At 55.0% G+C, this 24,606-nt stretch overlaps 1 protein-coding gene across 1 annotated transcript; it reads left to right on the forward strand.

Moving 5' to 3' along the window:
* Positions 1–634: 634 nt before the first annotated feature.
* Positions 635–20,833, forward strand: PNPLA4 (patatin like domain 4, phospholipase and triacylglycerol lipase). The gene is made up of 7 exons (XM_016207577.2): positions 635–835; positions 1,697–1,881; positions 5,486–5,580; positions 5,993–6,128; positions 15,049–15,114; positions 18,716–18,868; positions 19,651–20,833. Exons 2-7 carry the CDS (start codon positions 1,702–1,704, stop codon positions 19,780–19,782), a joined length of 762 nt encoding a protein of 253 aa, XP_016063063.2. The 5' UTR covers positions 635–835; positions 1,697–1,701; the 3' UTR covers positions 19,783–20,833.
* The last annotated feature ends 3,773 nt before the right edge of the window (positions 20,834–24,606 follow it).

Raw genomic sequence — 24,606 nt, forward strand, 5'->3', positions numbered from 1 at the left:
GGCCTTGGTCCCGCCCCTCGTGGGCGGGGCCTGGTTGAGTGACGGCCGGGCCCCGTCTTCCGGTTTAGGAGAGGAGGCGGTGGCGTTCGACTCCCGAGCTGCCGCAGGTCTGCATTGGTAGGGCGGGGCCTCATTGATGGACGGCCCGGCCCCGCCTTCCAGGCATTCCACACGGAAGTGCCTCAGGCCCGCCTTTGGTGGGCGGGGCCTCATTGATTGACGGCCCTGCCCCGCCTTCCAGGCATTCCACACGGAAGTGCCTCAGGCCCGCTTTGGTGGGCGGGGCCTCATTGATTGACGGCCCGGCCCCGCCTTCCAGGCATTCCACACGGAAGTGCCTCAGGCGCGCTTTGGTGGGCGGGGCCTCGTTGATTGACGGCCCTGCCCCGCCTTCCGGGCATTCCACGCGGAAGTGCCTCAGTCCTGCTTTGGCGGGGCGGGGCGTCATTGATGGACGTCCGGGCCCCGCCTTCCGGTTCGGGACGCGGAAGTGCGTCCAGCCTGCAGGGGTAGGCCGAGCCGCCTTGAGTGACGGCCGGGCCCGCCTTCCGGTTCCGGACGCGGAAGCGCCTGGGGCCCGCCTTGGTAGTGCGGGCGGGGTGCGGGCCGGGGGCGTGCTTGGCTCCCTAGCGGTTGCCTTGGTGACTCGCGGGGTCTGTAAGGTCGCCCGGGGCCTGGTCTGGCGGCCCCCCCGGGTCTGTCGCCTGCGGGCCGCGGGGGCCTCTGCGCCTGCGCGCTGCGGAGGCTGAGCCCCGGGTCCCTCACCCCACGATCTGCAGAAATTAAACCGAACCTGCGGCTCAGCTGCAGCTCCCGCCCGCACGGGGCCCAGCGGGTGCGTCAGCGCAGAGGCTCCCGGCCCCCGAATGGGAGGCCTGGGCCCCGCGCCTCTTACCGTGGCCTCGGAATTGGGGTCCCGGGGAAGCCCTGCAGGCCGCCCAGCGCGCAGCATTGTGGGGGCGCGATTTCACCCGCGGGGGGGCCCTGCCCACGGAGGCCTGAGCCCACGGAGGTTTATCGTTAGATTTCTTGCAGGTTTCAGGGGGTGCAGACATTTCCTTGAGTCTCCAGGGCCCTGGGGGTCATGACCTCAGACGGTCCTAAGAAACTGGGCTGCTGTGGGCTCCAGTGTTTTGGTTGTTATTTTAAGAAACGATGGATGCTCCAAATGCAAATGGGAGGCGAGGGGGCCAGGGGCCTGCCTTTGCAATTGGCTGATGCACTTGCAGACGCCAAATGTGTGGATCATCAGGGGTTTGCTGGAGTCTCGTAGATTTTACGCGTCCACAGTGGGGCATTGCCCCCCCCAAAAGTTTCCAAAGGCCCAGGGAAAAAAGACCACATGCCTGGCCAGCTGGAATCTGCCCACCTGTTTCCTACCAAGGAATCAAGTAGTGGGTTGCTTAACCTCATGAATAACCTGCATGTGTGTTCAGCACGTTGCATAATCTACTGAGCAAATATGAGATGTTGAAATTTTTTTAAAAATTAATAAAACTTTGGGTCAAGGTGAAAGAGGGAGAGAGAAAAGGTTTCCTTGAAAGACTGGGGCGTTTGATTAGACTTTAATGGGAAAAAAAACTGTGCGTAGAACAAAGCATTACCTGTTAAAAGGCTTGGAATCACGAGGAGCACAAATGGTACCAATTTAGAGCTTTTCTGTGTTTTTTTTTTGTGTGTGTGGCCAATTTCGCAGCTGGAATGAAGCACATCAACTTGTCCTTTGCAGCCTGTGGGTTTCTGGGCATTTACCACTTGGGGGCAGCGTCGGCCTTCTGCAAACACGGCCAGAAACTCCTGGAGCATGTCAAGGCCTTTGCCGGGGCGTCTGCAGGATCCTTGGTTGCTTCTGTCCTGCTAACAGCACCAGAAAAAATAGAGGTAATTAAGCAACAACCAGGCTGTGATCCTCGGCAAGAGATTAAGACCGAACAGCAGAGATGAGTGTTAACGTTAACGGCAGAGAAATAACTCTTTGCCTGGGAAACGGAAAACGTTAAAATCTGTCTTAAGAAATGTAATCATTAGGATTTGGAAAAGATTATTCTTGGGTGACAGTGAGACAGAAACTATCGTGCATTGTTTTGCTCTTATATGTTTGTTTTGTCTTAAGATTTCAGCCCTGTTTCTTTCTTATGGGCATCACGAGAAGAGCCCAGGGCCCGTTTTTAAGGCCTTGAGCACGTGGCGGATGACCCTGCTCATAGCTGCTCACGTTACCCACCGAAATGGGGACCTGCAGTTTCTATGGCGTGGGATGATATTAGAGTTTAATTTGTTTTTCATTCTCACAGTAACGAAGAAGCCCTGAATTCCAAGCGGTTTATGCAGAAATAATAGAAACAAGCCTTCATTATGTATTTCACTTAATGCAATTTATGCTTTAAAAATCTCTGCTCTGCTGCTAGACAGGGATTATGCATTTGCCGACTTTGAGAGCCGGCTGCTGTAGGTGGAGAGCCTTTTATTTGTTAATTACTTCCATACTTCCGTGGCTCTGAACCGTAATCAAGTAATGATTAATACATTCATACCCAAGAATGGATTTAAGTCACATTTACATTTTTTTTTTTTTTAAATGTTTTTATTGATTTCAGAAAGAGGAAGGGAGAGGGAGAGAGAGAAACATTAATGATGAGAGTCACGGATCGGCTGCCTCCTGCACGCCCCTTACTGGGGACGGAGCCCGCAACCCGGGCATGTGCCTTGACCGGGATTCGAACCGTGACCTCCTGGTTCATGGGTCAACTCTCCACCACTGAGCCACGCTGGCTGGGCCCCAACTTTGTTTTCTTTTTGAAACTCGGGCTACTGCGGGGTCATTTCCTCCCCTGTAGTGCAGTCTTTCATTTAGGTGGGGCAGATGCTGAGCCTTGGAGGTGGGTCGACACGGTTTCGGATCTTCAGCCACTTATAGATGTATTAGGTGTGATTTAGGATTAACATGATCTGGAAATACTGTAATAACACAGTCACTCACTTACCTGAAATTCTGTGATGGTCGGACGTCGAATGCTTTACCTGGATTTGGGACTCGAATCACCACAGGTTCAAATCACATTACCTGCTGTTTCTCCCTCAGTCCATCGGAGACCCGGTTGTACGGTCTAATTGTGCCGGCACCGCCTAAGAGTACGTCTGTCCTGCTGCTCACGTGGGAGGCCGCCGGAGGATGCTCCTCTTTATTTACCCAGGGCGTCCTCACTTCTCCTTCTGCAAAGTCAATGTTCAGCCACGTGGCTTAATTTCTCTTTAGCATTTGAGACATAGCACTTGTGGGATGGCTTTGACTTTTTTTGAGCCAACTGTTTTCCACCCACTCCACTCCCCGTCAGCTCTGTTCTGGCGGGTGGTGTAAGTTCCTCACGCTTGTGGTGTTGTGACAAATAGGGGAGTAATTAATCTAGGCCTGAGCTATGCATGCATAATTCAGAGGAGCACCTGACGCCCGCTGGGGTATTTTGGGCAGGAGGCAGATCTAGACATTGGGATGTTAAGAGCTTGCCCGGCAAGCCATTCCCAGCCCTCATGCTTTGCAAGGGCTGGCGCTAGACAGTGGGTAACGCACGGGCGAGGAAGCCCATTCCTTAACCAGTTTCCAGTCTTTTAGGGGTGTGTATGTTACTGGAATTAATTACAAGAAAATAGCCTTGGCCCATTTGACTCAGTGGTTGGAGCGTCAGCCTGCATATTGTAGGGTCTCAGGTTCTATTCCCAGTTAAGGGCACATACCTGGGTTGCAGGTCCGATCCCCAGGCCCGGTCGGGGTGTGTGCAGTTGGCAGCCAATCAATGTGTCTCTCTCCCCCCCTCTGGGGACTCCACCCCCTCTGGGAGGTTGTCACTATTGTCCTCGCCTGTCGTCCTAACACCTCCATCTCCTCTCCAACTCCCCTCCTATTCCTGTCTCAGGCCGCAGCCTCGATGTGAGGTTGGAGGGAAGCCTTGGGCGACCCCTGACGTTGGAGGTTTATGCCCACGGTTTCCTGTTGCTGCTGCGGCAAATGACCCCAGGCCTAGGGGCTCAGCACAGTGCATGCTTATTCTGTTATCGTTCTGGAGGTTACCAGTCTGCAGAGGTCTTGAGGAGCTGAAATCAAAGTGCCAGCAGGGCCACGCTCCCTCCCTCTGCAGGCCCCGAGGGGACCATCTCACTCCCGCCTCTTCCAGTTTCTAAGAGGTGCCGGCATTGCCTGGCTCACGGTCCCTCCTGCACCTTGAAATACCACAGCATCTCTAACTCTGGCCGTCCTGCCTCCCTCTTTCACTTATAGGGAGCCTATGATGACATGGGGCCCACCTGGGTAACCAGGACCATCCCTCCATCCCGAGGTCCGTAACTAATCACACCTGCAAAGTCTCCTTTGCCACGTAAGGTCACACAGCCCCAGGTTCTGGGGACTAGGATGTGGGCATCATAAGGGGCAGCAGGGAGCTCGGTTCTGTCTCCCTCACAGGTGCTCTCACAATATACTGTGTGACCTGCTCGTTGGGGCCAACCCCAAATCTCCACTGGGCAGGGGCTGCGAGTCTCGTTTCCGCCCAATCCCCATGCCTAGCCCAGTGCCTTTTGCCTGGTGGGTTGCTGAGTGAAGGACAGGCCTGGGTTCCAATCCTGCTTATGACCCTCTTTTTTTATAGCTGTTGTTTTGTTTTTTCCCAATTTTTTTTAAAGTTGATTTTAGAGAGAGAGGAAGGGAGAGTGAGAGAGAGAAACATCGATGGGAGAGAAACAGAGACTGACTACCTCCTGCACGCCCCTTACTGGGGATCGAGCCCATAACCGGGGCCTGTGCCCTGACCAGCAGTGGAACTGGCAGCCTCTTGGTACACGGGCTGATGACCCTCATCTTTGATGATATTAGGAAAGATATTTAACCTCTTCAGGCCTGTTTTCTTACCCGTTACGTCGTGGGTGATTGTATTCACCTGCAACGGTTATGTGACAATGAGCGGACCGAGGCTGAGCGAGTGGGTCCCAGTCTCCGCTGCCCATCAGGCCTCCGTAGGACATGGTCCCAAAATGCCAGTGCCCAAGGCTGGTCTCCAAAGTCTCAGACTCCGTACAGGCGAAGGACAGTCATCACGACTCTTTCTCTGATAATGGTGCTGTCGTTAATAATCAGCACTATTGCCAAGGCCATGGGATCGGGCAGGACAGGAGGTTTCCTGCGTTGGAGAAAACCTGGAAGAATGTGCTCAGCTAGAATTCGGATCGAGCCCGCAAGAGCTCTGCAGGTGTGGGCAATGCCATGTGAGGGGATTTGCAAAGAAAAACACATGGTTGGATTTGGGACACACATGGCTTGCTTGGGAACCAAGAATGGTGGGTGAAGCCCAGGCCAGGGGGGGATTTGCTCACCTGTGAAGGGGTGTGGCCTCCGAAGACCGGCATTGGGTGCACAGGGCCCAGGTGCTGTGTCATCGGGAACCAGAATGAGTTTTTTTGACAAAACGTAGAGTCACCTGTTAATTTTCTTTTTCAGGAATGCAACGACTTTACCTACAAGTTTGCAGAAGAAATCCGAAGGCAGTCTTTCGGGGCAGTGACCCCCGGCTACGATTTCATGGCCCGACTGAGGTGTGTGTGTGTATGTGGGACAGAGTACTTACCCCAAAGCATGTGAAGACGGTTGACCCTATAAACCGTGCAAGCTCAGCTCTGCCGGTATTTACAAGGTGTTCAGTAACAAAAGGCGAGACCTGGCCGGTGTGGCTTAGTTCTTAGAGCGTCGGCCCCTGCACCGGAGGGTCTCGGGTTCAATTCCCAGTCAAGGGCATGCACCTGGGTTGCAGGATGGATCCCCTGCCCCGGATGGGGTGTGTGCAGGAGGCCACCAATCACTGTGTCTCTCTCATGTCGATGATTCCCTCCCTCCATCCCTCCCTTCCACTGTCTCTCTAAACATCAATGGAAAAAAATATCTTTGGCTGAGAGTTACGAAAATAATACTAATAAAAAGGCGAGTGACAGGCCCTGTTTTCTTCCCCAGAAGTGGAATAGAGGCGATTCTCCCTCCCAACGCTCACGAGCTGGCCCACAGCCGACTGCATGTGTCCATCACCAACACCAAGACCCGAGAGAATTCCCTGGTCTCAAGTTTCTCCTCCAGGGAGGACCTCATTAAGGTAACGCACTCCTGTTAGGAGGAGTCGGCCCGTCTCCCGTAAACACGTCCCAGCGGCACCGAGCGCCCCACGTTCCTACATCCGTCGCTTCCCGCCAGGCCTGAGATGATCCCTGCTCAGTGAGTGAATGATGTGCTCCGTGAACGGATCCACCCCCTCCAGACGCACAGCCTCGGAGGCCTCCGTTCTAGTTCCCCGTTTGCCTCGGGATCGTTAGCACCCTCACGTTTATTCTGGGAGGCGGGTCTCCGGTGCAGTGTACTAGCAATAGCAGCTCCCTGAGTTAACGTAGCCGATGGTACTTGGCAGTTCCTGGAAGACTTTGTGTGTGTCCTGTGATGCTCGGCGAGGTCCTTCTGTGAATCACGGAGGACAGGGGCGGTCGCTGCCCTGGCACCGCTATTTTTCTTTTTTAAGAATTAAAAAAAAATGTGTTGACGGGCTGCCTCCTGCACGCCCCCTACTGGGGATCTAAGCCCACAACCCGGGCATGTGCCCTGACCGGGAGTCAAACTGTGACCTCCTGGATCACAGGTCAACGCTCAACCACTGAGCCACGCCGACCTGGCCTGGTACCGCTTTTTAACAGAAGAGAAACGAGTGGGACGTGTATGGGCCAGACCCAGGTTATACTGGTTGCCGGAGGGAGCGGATTCTGGAACCCAGGTCCCAGCTTTTCAGTCTCACTTTCCCTTTCGTTTACGCCCCTTCGGTTCTGAGGCCCTTCTATCCAGAAACAGTGGGAAGTTGGCTGGTTGAGAACCCACTGCCTCTGGGAAAGACTTGGGCGACAGATTTGCACACGGTAATGTGCTTGCTAAGGTAATACGTTAAGTTTTTGTAAGTTGGAAAGGGTGGGCTTTTCTCTTCTTACGAAAGCTGGGCAATTTTTCCTTCCTTCCTTCCTTCCTTCCTTCCTTCCTTCCTTCCTTCCTTCCTTCCTTCCTTCCTTCCTTCCTTCCTTCCTTCCTCCCTCCCTCCCTCCCTCCCTCCCTCCCTCCCTCCCTCCATGGGAATCGCAGCAGGAAGCCTCAGGTAATGCGGAGAAGGCGTGTTTGGAGACCGGGGCAGCTGGTAGATTGAGAGTGAGGGGTCCACGTTCCTTGTGGGTTAGATAGCAAATGAATGCATTGATCTCACTACCGAATCGTACTGTTTGGGTCTCGCGATTCGAATGATATCATTTGAAACACCTAATGAAATGTTGAGCTGACACGTTAAATTCCTGTGCGATTGAAGAGATTAGAGTATTTGCTTACGCTTGGTGTCCTGATTACGCCGGTCTCTCGCTAATGCATTAATGGCCGTATCTCACAAAAGGGCGTTTTTCTGTAACCTTATTATAATCTTATACAGACTTACAAAATATCAATGGAGGGACGGGTCAGTCCACTCCCGAATCGTCACTCACTGTCAGTGCCCATCCGCCCGCCTCAGGCTCCCTTCCTGTTGGAACGCTGCTTCCGGTTTCCGCGGGAACAGCCCTGGCTGTCATTGTGTCATAAACACAGGGCAGGCCCTTGTCCTGGAGCCTGTCCTTGGCTCCCCTCGCTATGGGCCCCGGCCTGTACAAATTAACCCGGCAGCCGGACTCCAGGCCAGGTCTCTAACTTTCTGCCCGATGACGCCGCACCTGGGGAAAAAACACCCTCCTTTCAGTTCCGTTGCTGTGGGGATGCGGTTGGCTGAGCGACAGCCCCCCCGAGGTGTCTACGCCCTAGTCCCGGCACCCGTGAACATGCCACTCTGTCTGCTAACAGGGATTGTGTGGGTGAGGTTCAGGTCAGGGTCTAGAGATGGAGACAGGAATGCTGGCTGCCCCGGGTGGACCCACACTCACCATGAGTCCTTTATGGAGGCCTCCCCTGGATGCAGCTTCAGGAGCCCCGGGCCACGTGCCCCGTCACCAGCGTGGCCAAGGGGACCTCAGTCCCGCAGCCGGGGGCACAGGGATTCTGCCCCTGTCTGAGTGAGCGAGGGCACAGAACGTCCCCGCCACCTCCAGGACGGCAGGCAGCCCTGCCCGCCTTGACTTGGCCCTGGTGAGACCCAGATGCCACCGTCTACCCCTCGGGACCCTAAAGGCGCCACGTGTTAAGCCTCCGAGCTTGTGGTAATTTGTTACTGCAGCGACAGCCAACTGTTGCAAGAAGTAAACGTGTTGTTTTCTTCCCCGTTTCCTTTGTTTTGGATAATAACGATTCAGAGAATTGGTGTAATTACTTGAGTTCATTGAACAGAACAGAAGTAGCTGACGCAGATGCGGAATACCCCGGAAGGCGCGTAACTGAACAGTTCGCCGTGATCCTAGGTCATACAAGAAGCTTTGGAAGGGTTAGTCGAGCGCTCTCACCGTTTCAGAACCGGGAAGAGGCGGGATGCGCAGGGCCTTGGGAGCAGGTGGCGGCTGTGAAAACGGGCGAACTGTGTGCTGGAGGGCTCACGGGCACTGAGCTCAGCAGAATCAGACCCGGCGAGGACGGGGCAGTGGGGCGGAAAACGCGCCGGGGAAAGGAAAGGACCCCCTTTCTGAGGACCCGTGTCATCGAGCTTGTCCCGACTAAAGGTGAGGCCGGTAGGAGCCCCTGCCTGAGGTCTGCAGCCTGAGATGGGTGCTCTGAGTGTCTAGGCCGGTGGGCAGGGGGCAGAGGAAGCCGCCTGCCAGCCCCTGCCATCCTTGGGCAGGGCCGGGAGCGTCGTGAGTCCCCCAGGCCGAGGGCGGAGCTCCGCAGGTGTAAGGTGAGCCTCTTGGGAGCTGAGCATGCCTGGCCCGCACGCACGGCCTTGGGTTTCCTTCACGGTCTGCAGAGTCTGTAGATGAGGGAGACACAGAGACAGAGAGACGCAGAGACAGAAGACAGAGGGACTGAGGTGAAAACAGAGGCGGAGTAGCCCCTGTGTCAGTCGGCAGACTGTAAAGGAACGTGGGCAAGGCGCAAACCCTGGTGATGGGAGCGGCCACGGGGCATTTTATAGGTACTTTCGCCTTTCGCTCATTTGTCCCCTTGCTGATGTTTTAAAAAACGTGCGGTTCGCCTGGCCGGTGTGGCTCAGCGGTTGAGCATCGACCCGGGATCCAGGAGATCGGGGTTCGATTCCCGGCCGGGGCCCAGGCTGGAGTGGTCGGCTCGGTCGCCAGCAGGGGGCGAGCAGGAGGCAGCCCATGAAGGACTCTCCTCATGGATGGTTCTCTCTCTCCCTCCCCCTTCCTCTCTCTGAGATCAATATATTTAAAAAAACACGAGGCCCTTCATGACCCACCAGCTGCCCGCTACCTTTATTAAAGGCAGGGCGTCGGATATCTGAAAATCCAGCCAGAATCCTATAGCTTCAAGGGCGTGGGTCTGTGTCTGTGTCTCTGTGTATTTGTGTCTGTGTGTGTCTGTGTGTCTGTGTGTGTGTGTGTGTGTGTGTCTGTCTGTGTCTGTCTGTGTGTGTCTGTGTCTGTGTGTGTGTCTGTGTGTGTCTGTGTGTGTCTGTGTGTCTGTGTCTGTGTCTCTGTGTGTCTGTGTCTGTGTCTGTGTCTGTCTGTGTCTGTCTGTGTGTGTCTGTGTCCGTGTCTGTCTGTGTCCGTGTGTGTCTGTGTCTGTGTCTGTGTGTGTCTGTGTCCGTGTCTGTGTGTGTCTGTGTGTGTCTGTGTCTGTCTGTGTCTGTGTGTGTCTGTGTCTGTGTGTATCTGTGTCTGTGTGTCTCTGTGTCTGTGTCTGTGTGTGTCTGTGTCTGTGTGTGTCTGTGTGTGTCTGTGTGTGTCTGTGTCCGTGTCGGTCTGTGTCCGTGTGTCTCTGTGTCTGTGTCTGTGTGTGTCTGTGTGTGTCTGTGTGTGTGTCTGTGTGTGTCTGTGTGTGTCTGTGTGTCTGTGTCTGTGTCTCTGTGTGTCTGTGTCTGTGTCTGTGTCTGTCTGTGTCTGTCTGTGTGTGTCTGTGTCCGTGTCTGTCTGTGTCCGTGTGTGTCTGTGTCTGTGTGTGTCTGTGTCCGTGTCTGTGTGTGTCTGTGTGTGTCTGTGTCTGTCTGTGTCTGTGTGTGTCTGTGTCTGTGTGTATCTGTGTCTGTGTGTCTCTGTGTCTGTGTCTGTGTGTGTCTGTGTCTGTGTGTGTCTGTGTGTGTCTGTGTGTGTCTGTGTCCGTGTCGGTCTGTGTCCGTGTGTCTCTGTGTCTGTGTCTGTGTGTGTCTGTGTGTGTCTGTGTCCGTGTCTGTCTGTGTCCGTGTGTCTCTGTGTCTGTGTCTGTGTGTGTCTGTGTCTGTGTGTGTCTGTGTGTGTCTGTGTCTGTGTCTGTCTGTGTCCGTGTGTCTCTGTGTCTGTGTCTGTGTGTGTCTGTGTCTGTGTGTGTCTGTGTGTGTCTGTGTCTGTGTCTGTCTGTGTGTGTCTGTGTCTGTGTCTGTCTGTGTCCGTGTGTCTCTGTGTCTGTGTCTGTGTGTGTCTGTGTGTGTGTGTGTCTGTGTCTGTATCTGTGTCTGTCTGTATCTGTGCGTGTCTGTGTCTGTGTGTGTCTGTGTGTGTCTGTGTCTCTGTGTGTCTGCGTCTGTGTCTACTTTAAGCCCCTTCTCCCTGCAGACTTGGATTATTGCTTCCGGGACGCCCCCCGGGACTCACGTGGACCCGTCACCCCCTGACAGGGACCCCTGGGACGAATCGTGCCGGAGCCCCTAGTTGCTCAGCTGTGAAATGGACCCGATAAGCTAACCGGTGTGGCTGTAAAGAGTAAATTTAAAACAAAAAAGCACGACAAGTGGGTTCTCATACCACAAAGCCCTATAGACACGTGGGCGATGGATAATATTTCGTAAATAACGAGCGAATACGCCCTGGCCGGTGTGGCTCGGTTGGTCGCGGGTCACCCAGGCGCCGGGAGGCGGCCGGTTCGATTCCCAGCCAGGCGCATGCCAGGGCTGCGGGCTCCCTCCCCAGCAGGGGGCGCGCAGGAGGCGGCCAGCGTTTCCTCTCTCTCCCTCCCTCTCCCTTCCTCTCTCTCTCAAAATCAATAAGCTATTCTTTAAAAATAAAAACAGATACATAAGAACGCAGCACTGGTCAGCACCCGGCGTGTCCGCCCGCCGCAGCTGTGTTCCTGCAGGCTCAGTCGCTCGCACCCGTCCTGCGTTCGGCTCTTTCCCCTCCCTCTCCCCTCTGTTCACGGGCCGTGTGCGGACCCGCGGCTGGGATGTCTCGGGACCTGGATCTCGTCCCCGTTTGGCCCTGTCCGGGCCTCGGATGTCACCCGTCTCCACCACGGCCCTTCTCTTGTGAAAGCAGCGGGATGATTCCGACCGAAACGATGATAATTCACGTCCCTTTTTTAGTGGCGTGAAAAGCATCCTTTCACTGGGCGGCTGCAGCGACCGTCGGCTATTTTCTGAGAACCTCAGTTGACCAATGATGTGGCCCAGAGAGCCGTTTTGTTTGGGGCTTGGCTTCCGTGGCGCCCTGGATCTTATCTCCACGGCGATTCAGCTTAGCCCCGCAGACTGGAAGGTGATTCCCTCCCAAGTGCACACGTTGGATCCCACCTCCCCTGTGGTGGTGTCAGGACGTCCGGCCCATGGGAGGCCGTGAGGCCACGAGGGCGAGGCCCCGCGAATGCGGTTAGTGCCCTTGGAAAGGGCGCCCCCAGAGAGCTCTTGCCCTTCCACTGCGCAGGACACAGAAGCGGGTGCTCAGCAGACCCTGAATCTGCTCACCCCTAGACTTCGGAGCCCCCAGGAGTGTGAGAAATAAATTCCTGTGGCGTCTAAGCCACGCAGGGTATGGGTTTCCTCTGGCAGCTCAGGACGCCCCAGAGAGGAAACGGGCACCGAGCCGTCGGCTGCTGCTGCAAGAAATGCCTGCCGGCGAGACGGGGGTCATGGGCGGGGCTCAGAGACTTCTGGGGTGCCTGCTAGAAACACCCTACATTTCCGCAGACGGTTCTGCGGAGGTCCCGGAGGGAAAGGAGGGGAGCGGGAGAGCCTCCGGCTCCTGAGGACCCCGAGTGGTCCTGAGTGGGCAGGACAGTGGCAGGTGGCGGCCGGTCCACGGAGGCCTCAGGCGGAAGTGAGATGTTCTCAGACAGGACAGGCCGTCCTCAGACAAAGCGGCAGAGCTTAGCCCGGTCGGGTGTCTGTCCTGGCATTTCGTGGGAGGCGGGGTTGGTGGGAAGAGAAACGGTTTTTATTTTTTCTTTCTCTGTTCCTCCCTCCCTTCTACTCTCTAAAAATCCTCAGGTGAAGATTAACCAAAAAAAATACACCAAAAAAACCCAAAATAAAGTCACAGCTCACATCCGCCGCTAAGCAAGATGATTTTGAGACGCGCTGGGCGCCGCTTGTCTGTTTCATAGAAAGCGCCGAACGCTCCGTGTCTGAAGCAGAGGCCCCGCGTGGCCTGCGGTGGTCTCCGGGCCGACGTGCATCCCCCGGGCAGATACGCCGGGCGGCCTCCGTGCGGAGCCCTGTCTGTCTTGCGGAGAAGCATCCTGCCCCCGTTACTGCGACGTCCTGAGTCCCCTTGGGCGTAGCGGGGGCCCCTGCAGCCAGATCTCGCATCCAGCTGCCCGGAGGTGAGATGACGCCAGAATTCAAGATTGGCCGCTGTCTTGGGGAGACCGGGGAAGATAAATCGGAATCCGTCTCTGAATTCCAACGACGCCAGCAGGTTCTGAGTAAACGGCCGGCTTCTCGCGAAACTCCGCCGTAAACTTGGGCGTAGATGACACGTGTTCAGAATGCATTCCTAAGGGAGCCGGGCCGTGCAATTCTCCAAACACCCCTTTTCTCTCAAACGCGAGGTGAAGACAGCCGGTGAGAATGTGAGCTGTGCATGCACTTGGCGGTCTTCTACAGGCTCGCTCCAGGACGCCGCTGACGTTTATTTGTGTCGTGGCCTATTTAGTAAGCACGCAACGAACCCCAAACCCGGGCTTTACCGTTCGGGTGATGCTGAAGGTGCTGAGCCAAAGGATGGGGCCTGGGAGGGAGGGCGCTGCTTTCCCCGTCGGTAGGGCCAACCCACACAGTCGGGGGGCCCGGGGGGCTCAGACACCCCCACGGAGACCCTCTGCTCGGGATGTATTGAGATTTCTCGCTGAGAACAACCGCACCGGGAGAACCCCGAGGGAGACAGGTAACAGTTACAGGGTGCAGGCCTCCTGTTCCTGGGCGGCCTTAGAACGTCAGTGTATCTCCTTCCTTAGAAAACCCCGCCTCCTTGCAACAAAGTTGCCGTGAGCAGACCACGAGCAGCCTCAGTGTATCTCCTTCCTTAGAAAACCCCGCCTCCTTGCAACAAAGTTGCCGTGAGCAGACCACGAGCAGCCGCTGGGTCCTCAAGTATCGAAAGCTAATTTCCCACGAAACCTGCTTCGATCCGCAGAGCGGCAGCCGGCGTCAGGGCGGACACCCCCCCGACCGGGAGGTGACAGGCGCTTCCCGGGCCCTGCGCCCCGCGTCACGCACGGCGACTCTCGCCGTCCCTCTCGGCAGGACAGTAATTGGACAGCGTTTCTCAGCCAAACACGTCGGGAGCCCCGAGCCCTGACTGGCGAACCGCACAGTAGACTCTGACACACGGAAAGAAACCGCGTAATTCTGGTTCTGAGAGGAGGGTTTGTTTTTTGTGGGTTTTTTTTGCAGGGCTCCTACGTCGGTACAGGGCAGTGACATGAATCACGGTGTTTATAGCGTCTGGTTGTGTGAAGACCCGTGAGCGCTGTCATTTCCCAATGTGTGCGCTGGCCGCGAATCTTCCCGTGGCTGCCGTGGATGGGGTGCGTTCCCCGAGTGCCTCCGGGGGGCAGCCAGGCCGCACTTAGAAGACACGCCTGGGGGCGTGATGTTTTAAAGCTGCAGCTAATTGTTGCTTCCGTGCCTGGCTGTGCAGGCCTTGCCCTGCCTAATGCCAGCGGGTTCATGTCCCACCGGCCGGAGGGTCACGGAGGCGGCCTGGCCCCTGGCCGCGGAAGGGGGAGCAGCAGGAGTGTCCAGCCCTAGGCGGGTGCAGAGGGGCCGACACTGACCCTGACTGGTTCCCGCGCCGTGGAGCAGGAAGACCCTCCCCTCGGGGGGCTTGGGCAGTGGGGAGCCGGGAGACCCGTCGGAGGAGCGGACCTGCCCCAGGAAGCGGCCGCCCCGTCCCGCACACGGCGCGGACATCAGGGCTTCCCGCCGCGTCCGCTGGGATCGTCCTGCGGAGGCCCGGCTGCGCCCTGCCTGGCTCTGCCCTTTCGTCTCACTCCAGACGCACGGCCGTTGAGAGCTGACCTCGGAAATCACGGCCCTGACACTGCTTCCCGGGGGCAGCGCCCTCGGAGGCCTCACCAGCACGGACCCAGTGACTCGCCAGCCTGTTTGGGGGCCAGCGTGACCATTTCCAAGTGTGCCCAAAGGAACCCCTCGCGAGTAACGTGTGCACGCCCGACACTCTCAAGAATTTCCGCTTAACTGAACTCGCATCTTGTAACAGCCGGGCTGTCTACAGTCAAAATGCCCAGTTTGCTCCGGGGAAGTCGAGGGACATGAGAACACGGCACTGTACATCTCTCTCGCTAATACATATATCTCTATTATATTTATACATATCTTATATATATATTAGAGAGAGGGAGACATTGATGTGAGGGAAACATTGCTCGGTTGTCTCCTGCAAGGCCGGATGGAACCCACACCCTGGGCATGTGCCCTGACCAGGAACCGAACCAGCGCACAGACGATGCTCGACCACTGAGCCACACCGGCCAGGGCTGTCCTACCTCTTTAGGGTCTTTTCACAGTCTCACTGTGTTATCTTCGACTTAAGCGTGTCCCATTGGGCACTCGAAATATGCATAACTTATTTAAATTTTTTGTAGCAATTCAAAAAAAATTTTTTTAAAAACATAGACTTCTGTAGCAACCTGTCGCCTGAGCCTGGCTGCCTGTTAACGAGCCATTTCTCTCTTCCCCCGCCCAGGTCCTCTTGGCCAGCAGCTTCGTGCCCATCTATGCGGGGCTGAGACCCGTGGAGTACAAAGGGCAGGTAATGTTCCCGTAACCGACGAATTGTCAGGAATTCCCGTATCGACACAGTTCCTTTATTTTTTTTTTTAATTTTATATATCTCTATTGATTTCAGAGAGAGGAAAGGAGAGGGAGAGAGAGAGACAGAAACATCAATGATGAGAGTCATTGATCGAGCCCACACCCCGGGCCTGTGCCCTGACCGGGAATCAAACCCCGATCGCCTGGATCCTAGGTCGACGCTCAACCGCTGAGCCACGCCCGGCCGGACTCGACACAGTTCCTTTAGAGAATCCAATTTTATCCTGATTTGTTCTGGCGGCTCCCAATCCATGTATAGGATTTCTTTCCATACAGAGTTTTTGTTTCTGTGGACACAGAGTAAGAATCACATCCAGGGGCTGTGGCCCCTTATTATCACGATCTCGCCGTTGCGAATGGATGACTGGGATGCTCCTCTTCACATCTACATAAAATTCATGCTCTTTTTTAATTTTTATTGGGGAAAGTCCCAGTCCCAGTCCCTTCTGGCCAGAGGTTCAATGTAAACATACTGACTGTTTTCCTGTATTGGACATAAAGGGCTCCAGGACCATGACCGCAGGCCTGGGGCCAGCAGCGGGCTTTGCTTTGAGCACATTTTGCTGGGAGTGTTTTTGTGCTTTTGACCTCCCCTTTCCTCTGAGGATGATGGTGCCACGTGCTCAACAGGCCCAGGGCAAGACCAGCATGGGCCGAACGGCGGGTTCTTGTCCTGGAGGGAGGTCGGGGATTCCTGCGAGCTCCTGGCCGCAGCTCCCAGCTGGTGGAATGTGGCCCCTGAGGGGGGAACGCGGGAGTGACCTGCAAGAACACATAGCAAACAGCAGACATTCCTGCACAGAGCTGTTTAAAACGCAGGCCTCTGTGCTATCCGCAGCTCACGAGGTATCAACTATCCCCGCTTTTATTTTTTTTAAATATTCTTTAATTGATTTTTTTTAGGTTTTTAGAGAGAGAGGAAGGGGGAGAGAAAGAGAGAAACATCAATGAGAGAGAAACGTCGATGGGCCGCCTCCTGAGCGCCCCCTACTGGGGATCGAATGGCCTGACCAGCAATCAAACCAGCAACCTCTAGGTGCATGGGTCACACTCAACCACTGAGCAACACTGGCCGGGCTATTTCTACTTTTCATGTAGAGGTGAAACGAGCAATTGCTACCTGATTGCTGTTTCCAGAAATTCTGCTGGAATCCCCCGGGGTGAAGGTGTGGTTTGGGGAGCCCTGTGGCGCATGAGACTGTATGTCACTCAGGAGGAAGATGCCACACAGAGGGTGCCCGGACTGCTGTGCCAGGGTGGCCGGGGGCAGGTGGCACTGCACATTTAATCAAGCACTTGGGAAGATGTGTGCTTCCTAGTCATTTATCCAATCAGAGCAGCTAAGGAGAGCAAACAGAATTTGGAAACAACGTTTCCTGAAACAGCCGTCATTAACGGCAGCAAATTGGGACGCTTTCAGCTTAGCCCCCCGGGTGGCCTCTGTCCTCAGTAGAAAAGTCAGGTGAGCTCCTGCTTAAGGTGTCCGACACGTGGCACGAGCTTCTCTCTCCCCTCCCTTGACGAAATCTATCCACATTTTACATCATTTTTGGCGAGACATTCTATTGAGAACGTGAAACAGAATTTTGGAAGGTGCCTTTTACTTTTGTCCTGCTAGATGTTAGCCTGTTCTAGAAATTGGTGTCCACGCCCAAAAACCAGAAGAAAAAAAAAAGAAAAGGGAGCTCTGGGGCAATAGGGCACAGAGGCAGATATTTTGGGGGCCTTCTTGTGGTAAACCTCCTTTATTCGGTGTTTACACAGCCGCACACACATATAGGGTGTCCCCCCAAAACGCACACACGCTTTTTTCCTGATTGCTCAATGGATGTTCCTTTCTTTTCAGATTTAACCCATTGTAATGAATAATTATTCCAAATGTGTGTGCATTTTTTGGGACACCCCGTATGGGCGTGCATGGACATGTAGCTCATATACACACAGGTGACTGTGCCGTGTTAAATGCACACAAACACATGGATATGTGTCCACATAATCCATGTAACATCATTACGTCATAATGTGTGTTATGTTCTTTTAAAAATAATGACAGTACACAGATCTTCCAGGCCCGGTTCATTTTCATCTAACCTACCCATGTTTTCTCCCCGACCAAAAGGCAATTCCCTCAAAAAAAAACCAAAAACATGTTCAATCCGTTTTCACTGTTTATTTAGTTTTATTTCCTTTCAGAGAGTGGGCAGCCGCCCAAGGCCGTTGTAAACAGTGCGGTACCCATCTCGTAGTCCCCGGCGTTAGAAATAACAACAGGTAAGAAAGACATTTAAAAAAAAAAGACGCCGGAGAGAAAGGGCGTGAGCCGCTTTAACTGACTTCCGGACGTTGTATCGTAACCGCCTCCGCCCCCTCGCTTCACCTCTGGGCTGCGTGGCCGGCTTCGCTTTCCCACATCACCTTCAGATGTTCACGTGAAACTCAGTGTCCAGGCTTCTTTGTGAAGGCTTCTCAACCATGACCGGACCCCTTAAAAAATATTTTTATTTTGCGTATCAGTTGAAGGATCTTTCAATGACAGATACGCCTTGCGGAACTCGCACCTGTTTTGTGTGTTTGCTTATTGCTGGAGCCGAGTACGTCTCTACATCAGCTCAAGGCTGGGTTGAGGCCCTGCCTCGAAATACAGAGAGGGAGGGACGTGGTGCTGCGTCCGTTGCCCACCCAGCATCTCCTGCTGCAGGAGCCTCCAGAGCTTCCCGCCTGCTCTGTCCACCCCTCTCCTCCCAGCGTGGCTCCCGTGGCTCCCGTGGCTCTCGTGGCCCTGAGCGCCCAGGCTGCCTTCTCAGCGGTGCTGCTTTCTAGGGAGCACCTCCCGTTCTATTTGGCTTTATAACCTCATGTGCTCGGGAGCTGCTTAGGAAGGAGAAGGATTTCTGGTGGTTCCGTTTCAGTTTGCAGCGGAAAATGCTGATTTCCAGTTTGCATAATGAAATTGAAATGTGTTGCCCAGGGGCTGAGCATCGCCCGGTGCTCCAGGGAGCCGACGGTCCCCTTCCCGGTCAGTAGGGGGCGTGCAGGACGCAGCCCATTGATGTTTCTCTCTCTCCCTCTCCCTCCCTCTCCCTCTGAAAAAATCAATCTAAAAACATTAAAAAATAACTAAATAACTAAAATGGTTTAAAAAATTGAAATGTGCTGTGGTGGGGGATGGTGTGTCCCGTGTCAGAGGGGAACCTGGCCTTCCCCGCTGGTCAGGAACGCGTCCCAACCCAGCTCCACGTGGCTTCTGACGCATGTAAGTCATCAGGACAAACTGAGGGCCATCGTATCCAAAACGACCGAGCTGAGGCTTCTCAGCCATTGGAAGCTTCCCCGGTTCTGCCAGGTTCTGCTCATATGGGCCTGTGATATGGGTGCAAACATCTGTTTAGCTTCCAGAACAAAATCCCTGTTGCATGAGCCCCGGATACGTAGTAATTTAAGAGCATATCCCAGGCCCGGGCTGCGTGAGGACAGAGCCCTTCCCTTCCTGTCGGCGCCGGGCGGTGGCTGCCCTTGACCGAGGGCGTTTCCTTCCACAGAAGTGGGTGGACGGCGGCCTCACCGACAGCCTGCCCGTCCTGCCCGTGGGCCGCACGGTGACCGTCTCGCCCTTCAGCGGCCGGCTGGACATCTCCCCGCGGGACACGGGGCAGCTGCCTCTCTACGTCAGCGTCGCCAAGCAGGACCTCGCGGTGAGTCACGGTGCTGCCTGCCGTTTGCAGACTTCACCCAGAATCTTCCACGCGCCCCCCAAACTGGGGGAACCCATCCATAATTTTCTGCACAAACTACATCTTCTCAGTGGTATTTTTTTTGTGTGTTTTTTTAACACTTTACATCGTGCCTCCTGCATATGGACCTCAGCACCTGTGGACCGAGTGTGTTAAGTCTGACAGCTTAATACCCGTCTATCGGGAAACCCGTCCTGTTGCTTCAGTTCTTTCTCGTGTCCATACACTTGGCAGGATTTCGGGGCCCTTTTAAGTTAGATCATTTATTCATTTCAAAGGCGACAGTCATTGAGTATATAAAGATATTGAAGAAAAACGTAGGGACTCAGCTGAATAATTTACATGAAAATATTAATTGCCTTCCTCTAGCCCTCCACGGGGGGGGGGCGGGGTGAATGCCGGAGACATTTGCCGGCGTCTGGAGCCACGAGTGGCTGTCACATCTGGGAGGTGCTGTTGGCACCTGCTGGGTGGAGACCAGGGGTGCCGCTCAACGCCCTGCGGTGCACAGGGCGGCCCCTCCGCAAGGGGGAACCGGGCCCCAAACACCCAGGGGACCCAGGCTGAGAAACCGTCCTCCCATCTACGGGTGGCCTTAACTGTTCGCGTTGAATGTCTTCCTCCTGACTTTTTACTTTATCGCAAACCGTGCCCACGAGGAGAACGCTCACGCTACAGACGTGACATACGGACACCTCCCTGTGCCGTGAAACCCCACAGCTTCCCCTTGTCTTCCGTCCTAGCTGTCCGTGGCCAACCTGCTGAGGCTTAACCAGGCCCTGTTCCCACCCAGCCACAGGACAATGCAGTCTCTGCACCGGCAGGGCTTCCGCGACGCCATGGAGTTTTTATCTAAGGAAAACTGGCTCGACTAGAGCGCTCGCGGCACGCAGCGCGAAGCCCGTGTCAGACGGTTTGGGATGGGGGTTTCCAATTAAATTAAAAAAAAAAAAGTCAGAACTCTGTCCGATTTATTAGTTTTTGTAATTGTTGTCGTTATTTCTGCTATTTGGTTTTTTTTACTTGGTGCAAAGAAATAAGAGGCATTTTATTAGACGTCGGCCACGTCGTTAAGGGTACGACTCGGGTGATGAGCTTAAGTGGATAAACTGCCGCAAAACCCGAGGAACCGGGTGGACCGCGTAGCCTTGCAGATAAAAGCTGAATCCAGACGGTCCTTCACGTATTTTCAGTCCCGTTATGCGGACGCCGGCCCTTCCACATTTTGAGTTGCCCTCTCCCTCGGGGGCCTTGTGCCCGGCTTTGTACGAACTCGCGTGCACGGTCTTGAATCTTAAATCTGTTTTTATCCGGCTTTGCCACGCGCGACCTCTTAATTACCAAGGAGCACTTAGAAACAAACCAGCTTTTAATTGCCCGCCCTTAATTGTTATGCATCTGTCTTTTTTTGCCATTTGAAAGCATTCTTTAAATCAATTTTATGGTGGTTCAAAGCCCCCAGTACACAGCTCTGAGCTCCTCAGCGCCGACCAGCTTCTCTTTCCTTGGAGCTGCGCACACACTACTGTGAGCGGCGCGGTTCCCGGCGCTGGTGTGTTTTCCAGCGAACGTGGCCGACCCTCCCGCACGGTTTTAGCCGGTGACGCGAAGCAGACGCCTTCTCAGTTCATTCCCAAGTCTGTTTCTCTAGATGCTTCCCCTTTGATCGTGTTTATGTTGAAAATCCTACTTGTATGATCGTTTGATAAATTCTTTATGATGCCTCCCCGAGCAGAACCCAACTCTTAATGCTTTAGACGTTTCGGAAGTGTTTGGCTCCTATAGCGTGTGTCTCTGACCGTGGGGGTGGCCGGCGATTTCCTGGGAGAGCGCTGTGGGCTCAGTGACACGGGTCTACAGTGACCCCGGGGAAACGGGACCTTGTCTCAAAGTGCACGGTCTGTGCTCATGGGTGCTCCCTGGGGCTGTACCAGTCTCGTGGGCGGGAGTCTGCTTGCACCCTGTGGCGCCCAGAGCCCGTCTGCAGGGCCTCTGGGCTCACTGTGCTCAGAGCCCGTCTGCAGGGCCTCTGGGCTCATGGTGCTCAGAGCCCGTCTGCAGGGCCTCTGGGCTCACGGTGCCCAGAGCCCGTCTGCAGGGCCTCTGGATGCACGGTGCCCACAGCCCGTCTGCAGGGCCTCAGAGCCCGTCTGCAGGGCCTTTGGATGCACGGTGCCTAGAGCCCGTCTGCAGGGCCTCTGGGCTCACGGTGCCCAGAGCCCATCTGCAGGCCCTCTGGACGCACGGTGCCCATAGCCCATCTGCAGGCCCTCTGGGCTCACGGTGCCCAGAGCCCGTCTGCAGGGCCTCAGAGCCCGTCTGCAGGGCCTCTGGGCTCACGGTGCTCAGAGCCCGTCTGCAGGGCCTCTGGGCTCACGGTGCCCACAGCCCGTCTGCAGGGCCTCTGGGCACACGGTGCCCACAGCCCGTCTGCAGGGCCTCTGGGCTCATGGTGCTCACAGCCCGTCTGCAGGGCCTCTGGACACACGGTGCTCAGAGCGCATGCGCAGGCCTCTGGACTGAGGGCACCCGGCACCCACAGCAGGCTCCGCCGTGTCAAGGGACCAGCATTTTGGGGCGTCCTGGAGCTGGTGTTCGGAGAATCCTGAGAGACTTTTCTGACCCAGATCCTGGGGCGTTTGCAGGGCAATCACTGTGCTTGGCGGCTAGATCAGCTCCCAGTTCCCCGTGGGCGCAATTTCCCAACATCAACGAAGCTGTCATTTAAAATTTCATTAGTCTTTTTTTTTGTTTTGGTTTCTTCTTTTCAGTAACAATCATTACTTTGTAACTATGGCAACCCACTGTTTCCATTGACAGAGGGAATACATTTGGTTTTGAAGTTAAATAATGCTCCGGAGGAGCAGGCTGTATTAAAAAAAACAAAGCTCTGCTCCCTCCGCCATTTGCAGTGTAGCACGTGCGCGTCAGAAGGTGGCAAAGAAACAGGTGTGTGGCTCTGGGCATCCAATGATGGCTCTGAACAGACACCTGCTCTTCGAGCGGACAGGTTTCAGTTAGGCTGTTCCCTGTCCTTTGCAAGCAGATGCATGAGACACAGGCCGTATGCACACGAGGTCTGAGAGGAGGACAGGCTTCAAACCTGCAGTGTTGTTCGCCAGCCTCACCTCAGTAAACTTATTTTAAAAGATGCACATAAAGGCACCACAGCTTTTTTTATCTGCTCCTGTAACGATGGGCACTTGGGCCGCCATGGAATACTACGCAGCTGTGAAAAAGAAGGGCCTCTTACCCTTTGAAACAGCGTGGAGGGACCCGGAGGGCATTGTGCTGAGTGAAATAAGCCCGTCAGAGAAGGACAAGTGTCCCCTGGTCTCACTCATATGTGGGATCAAATGAACAAAGTAGATCCAGGGACATGGAAGCCTGGGGCAGACTGAGGAATGTCAGGCGGAAGGAGGGTGGGGAGGTGAGACGAGATGAACTAAAGAATTTATATGCATATGTGGGTAACCCATGGGCACAGACAATAGTCAGGTGAAGTCCTGGGGGGGCATCTGGGAGGGGGCCATGGGGAAACAAATAGGGGACATCTGGGGGGGCATGGGGAAACAAATAGGGGACATCTGGGGGGGGCATGGGGAAACAAATAGGGGACATCTGGGGGGGGCATGGGGAAACAAATAGGGGACATCTGGGGGGGCATGGGGAAATAAATAGGGGACATCTGGGGGGGCATGGGGAAACAAATAGGGGACATCTCGAGGGGGGCATGGGGAAACAAATAGGGGACATCTGGGGGGCCATGGGGAAATAAATAGGGGACATCTGGGGGGGCATGGGGAAACAAATAGGGGACATCTCGAGGGGGGCATGGGGAAACAAATAGGGGACATCTGGGGGGCCATGGGGAAATAAATAGGGGACATCTGGGGGGCCATGGGGAAACAAATAGGGGACATCTGGGGGGGCATGGGGGAACAAATAGGAGACATCTGGGGGGGCATGGGGAAACAAATAGGGGACATCTGGGGGGGCATGGGGAAACAAATAGGGGACATCTGGGGGGGCATGGGGAAACAAATAGGGGACATCTGGGGGGGCATGGGGAAACAAATAGGGGACATCTCGGGGGGGGGCATGGGGAAACAAATAGGGGACATCTGGGGGAGCATGGGGGAACAAATAGGGGACATCTGGGGGAGCATGGGGAAACAAATAGGGGACATCTGGGGGAGCATGGGGGAACAAATAGGGGACATCTGGGGGAGCATGGGGAAACAAATAGGGGACATCTGGGGGAGCATGGGGAAACAAATAGGGGACACCTGGGGGGCCATGGGGAAACAAATAGGGGACATCTCGAAGGGGGCATGGGGAAACAAATAGGGGACATCTGGGGGGGCATGGGGGAACAAATAGGGGACATCTGGGGGAGCATGGGGAAACAAATAGGGGACATCTGGGGGGGCCATGGGGAAACAGGGAACATCTGGGGGGCATGGGGGACCAAATAGGGGACATCTGGGGGGCATGGGGGAACAAATAGGGGACATCTGGGGGGCATGGGGGAACAAATAGGGGACATCTCGAGGGGGGCATGGGGAAACAAATAGGGGACATCTGGGGGGGGCATGGGGAAACAAATAGGGGACATCTGGGGGAGCATGGGGAAACAAATAGGGGACATCTGGGGGAGCATGGGGAAACAAATAGGGGACATCTGGGGGGGCATGGGGAAACAAATAGGGGACATCTCGAAGGGGCCATGGGGAAACAAATAGGGGACATCTGGGGGGGGCCATGGGGAAACAAATAGGGGACATCTGGGGGGGCCATGGGGAAACAAATAGGGGACATCTCGAAGGGGGCATGGGGAAACAAATAGGGGACATCTCGGGGGGGGACATGGGGAAACAAATAGGGGACATATCGAAGGGGGCATGGGGAAACAAATAGGGGACATCTTGAGGGGGGCATGGGGAAACAAATAGGGGACATCTGGGGGGGCATGGGGGAACAAATAGGGGACATCTTGAGGGGGCCATGGGGAAACAAATAGGGGACATCTGGGGGGGTCGTGGGGAAACAAATAGGGGACATCTGGAATACTTTCAACAATAAAGATACATGTAAAAAAGATGCATATAATCGCATGCCTTTTTATATTTATAAATATTAATCGTCCAACGTACTCAGGTGCATTATTTTTACAGCTGAGAAACCAGTCGTTCGGGGAGTTGAGGCGGTGAGGTGTTTCTTGCCCAAGCTGTGCCCCAGCGAGAGCCACCTAACGCTGAAACTTGGAGGCATCGCCCTCATCACCGAAAGCAGCAGGGGAAGCCACGGCGGGCCGGGGAATCGGGAATGATTACGGCCCCCATCGCTATTGTCCGCGGAGCGGCCGTGGGCCTGGCTGGGCTCCCCCTGCAACTGCTCAGCCCTGGCGTCGCTTCGCCTCTGAGACGCGGCTCAAAGCTTTGCTTACTCAAGACTAATACCCACGCTGATGAATTCCTCGCACGGCCCCTCGGGGGCATTTCCTGCTCTTGGTGCCTCAAAGAGAGGCAGACGCGAGTCGGCCTTTCCCACGCCGCAGAAGGCCTTTCCAAGTGTGCAGTCGTAACACCACACATCCACCTTCATCTCGAAACAGGTAGTTTTTTTTAAAAAAATGTGATTATGGACGAACATGCTTCAGCGTGGCTACGCACGCTCATGCTCACATCCCCGACGTG

The sequence above is a fragment of the Miniopterus natalensis genome, chromosome X (genome assembly GCF_054644295.1).
Source record: "Miniopterus natalensis isolate mMinNat1 chromosome X, mMinNat1.hap1, whole genome shotgun sequence".
NCBI classification, from domain to species: Eukaryota; Metazoa; Chordata; class Mammalia; order Chiroptera; family Miniopteridae; genus Miniopterus; species Miniopterus natalensis.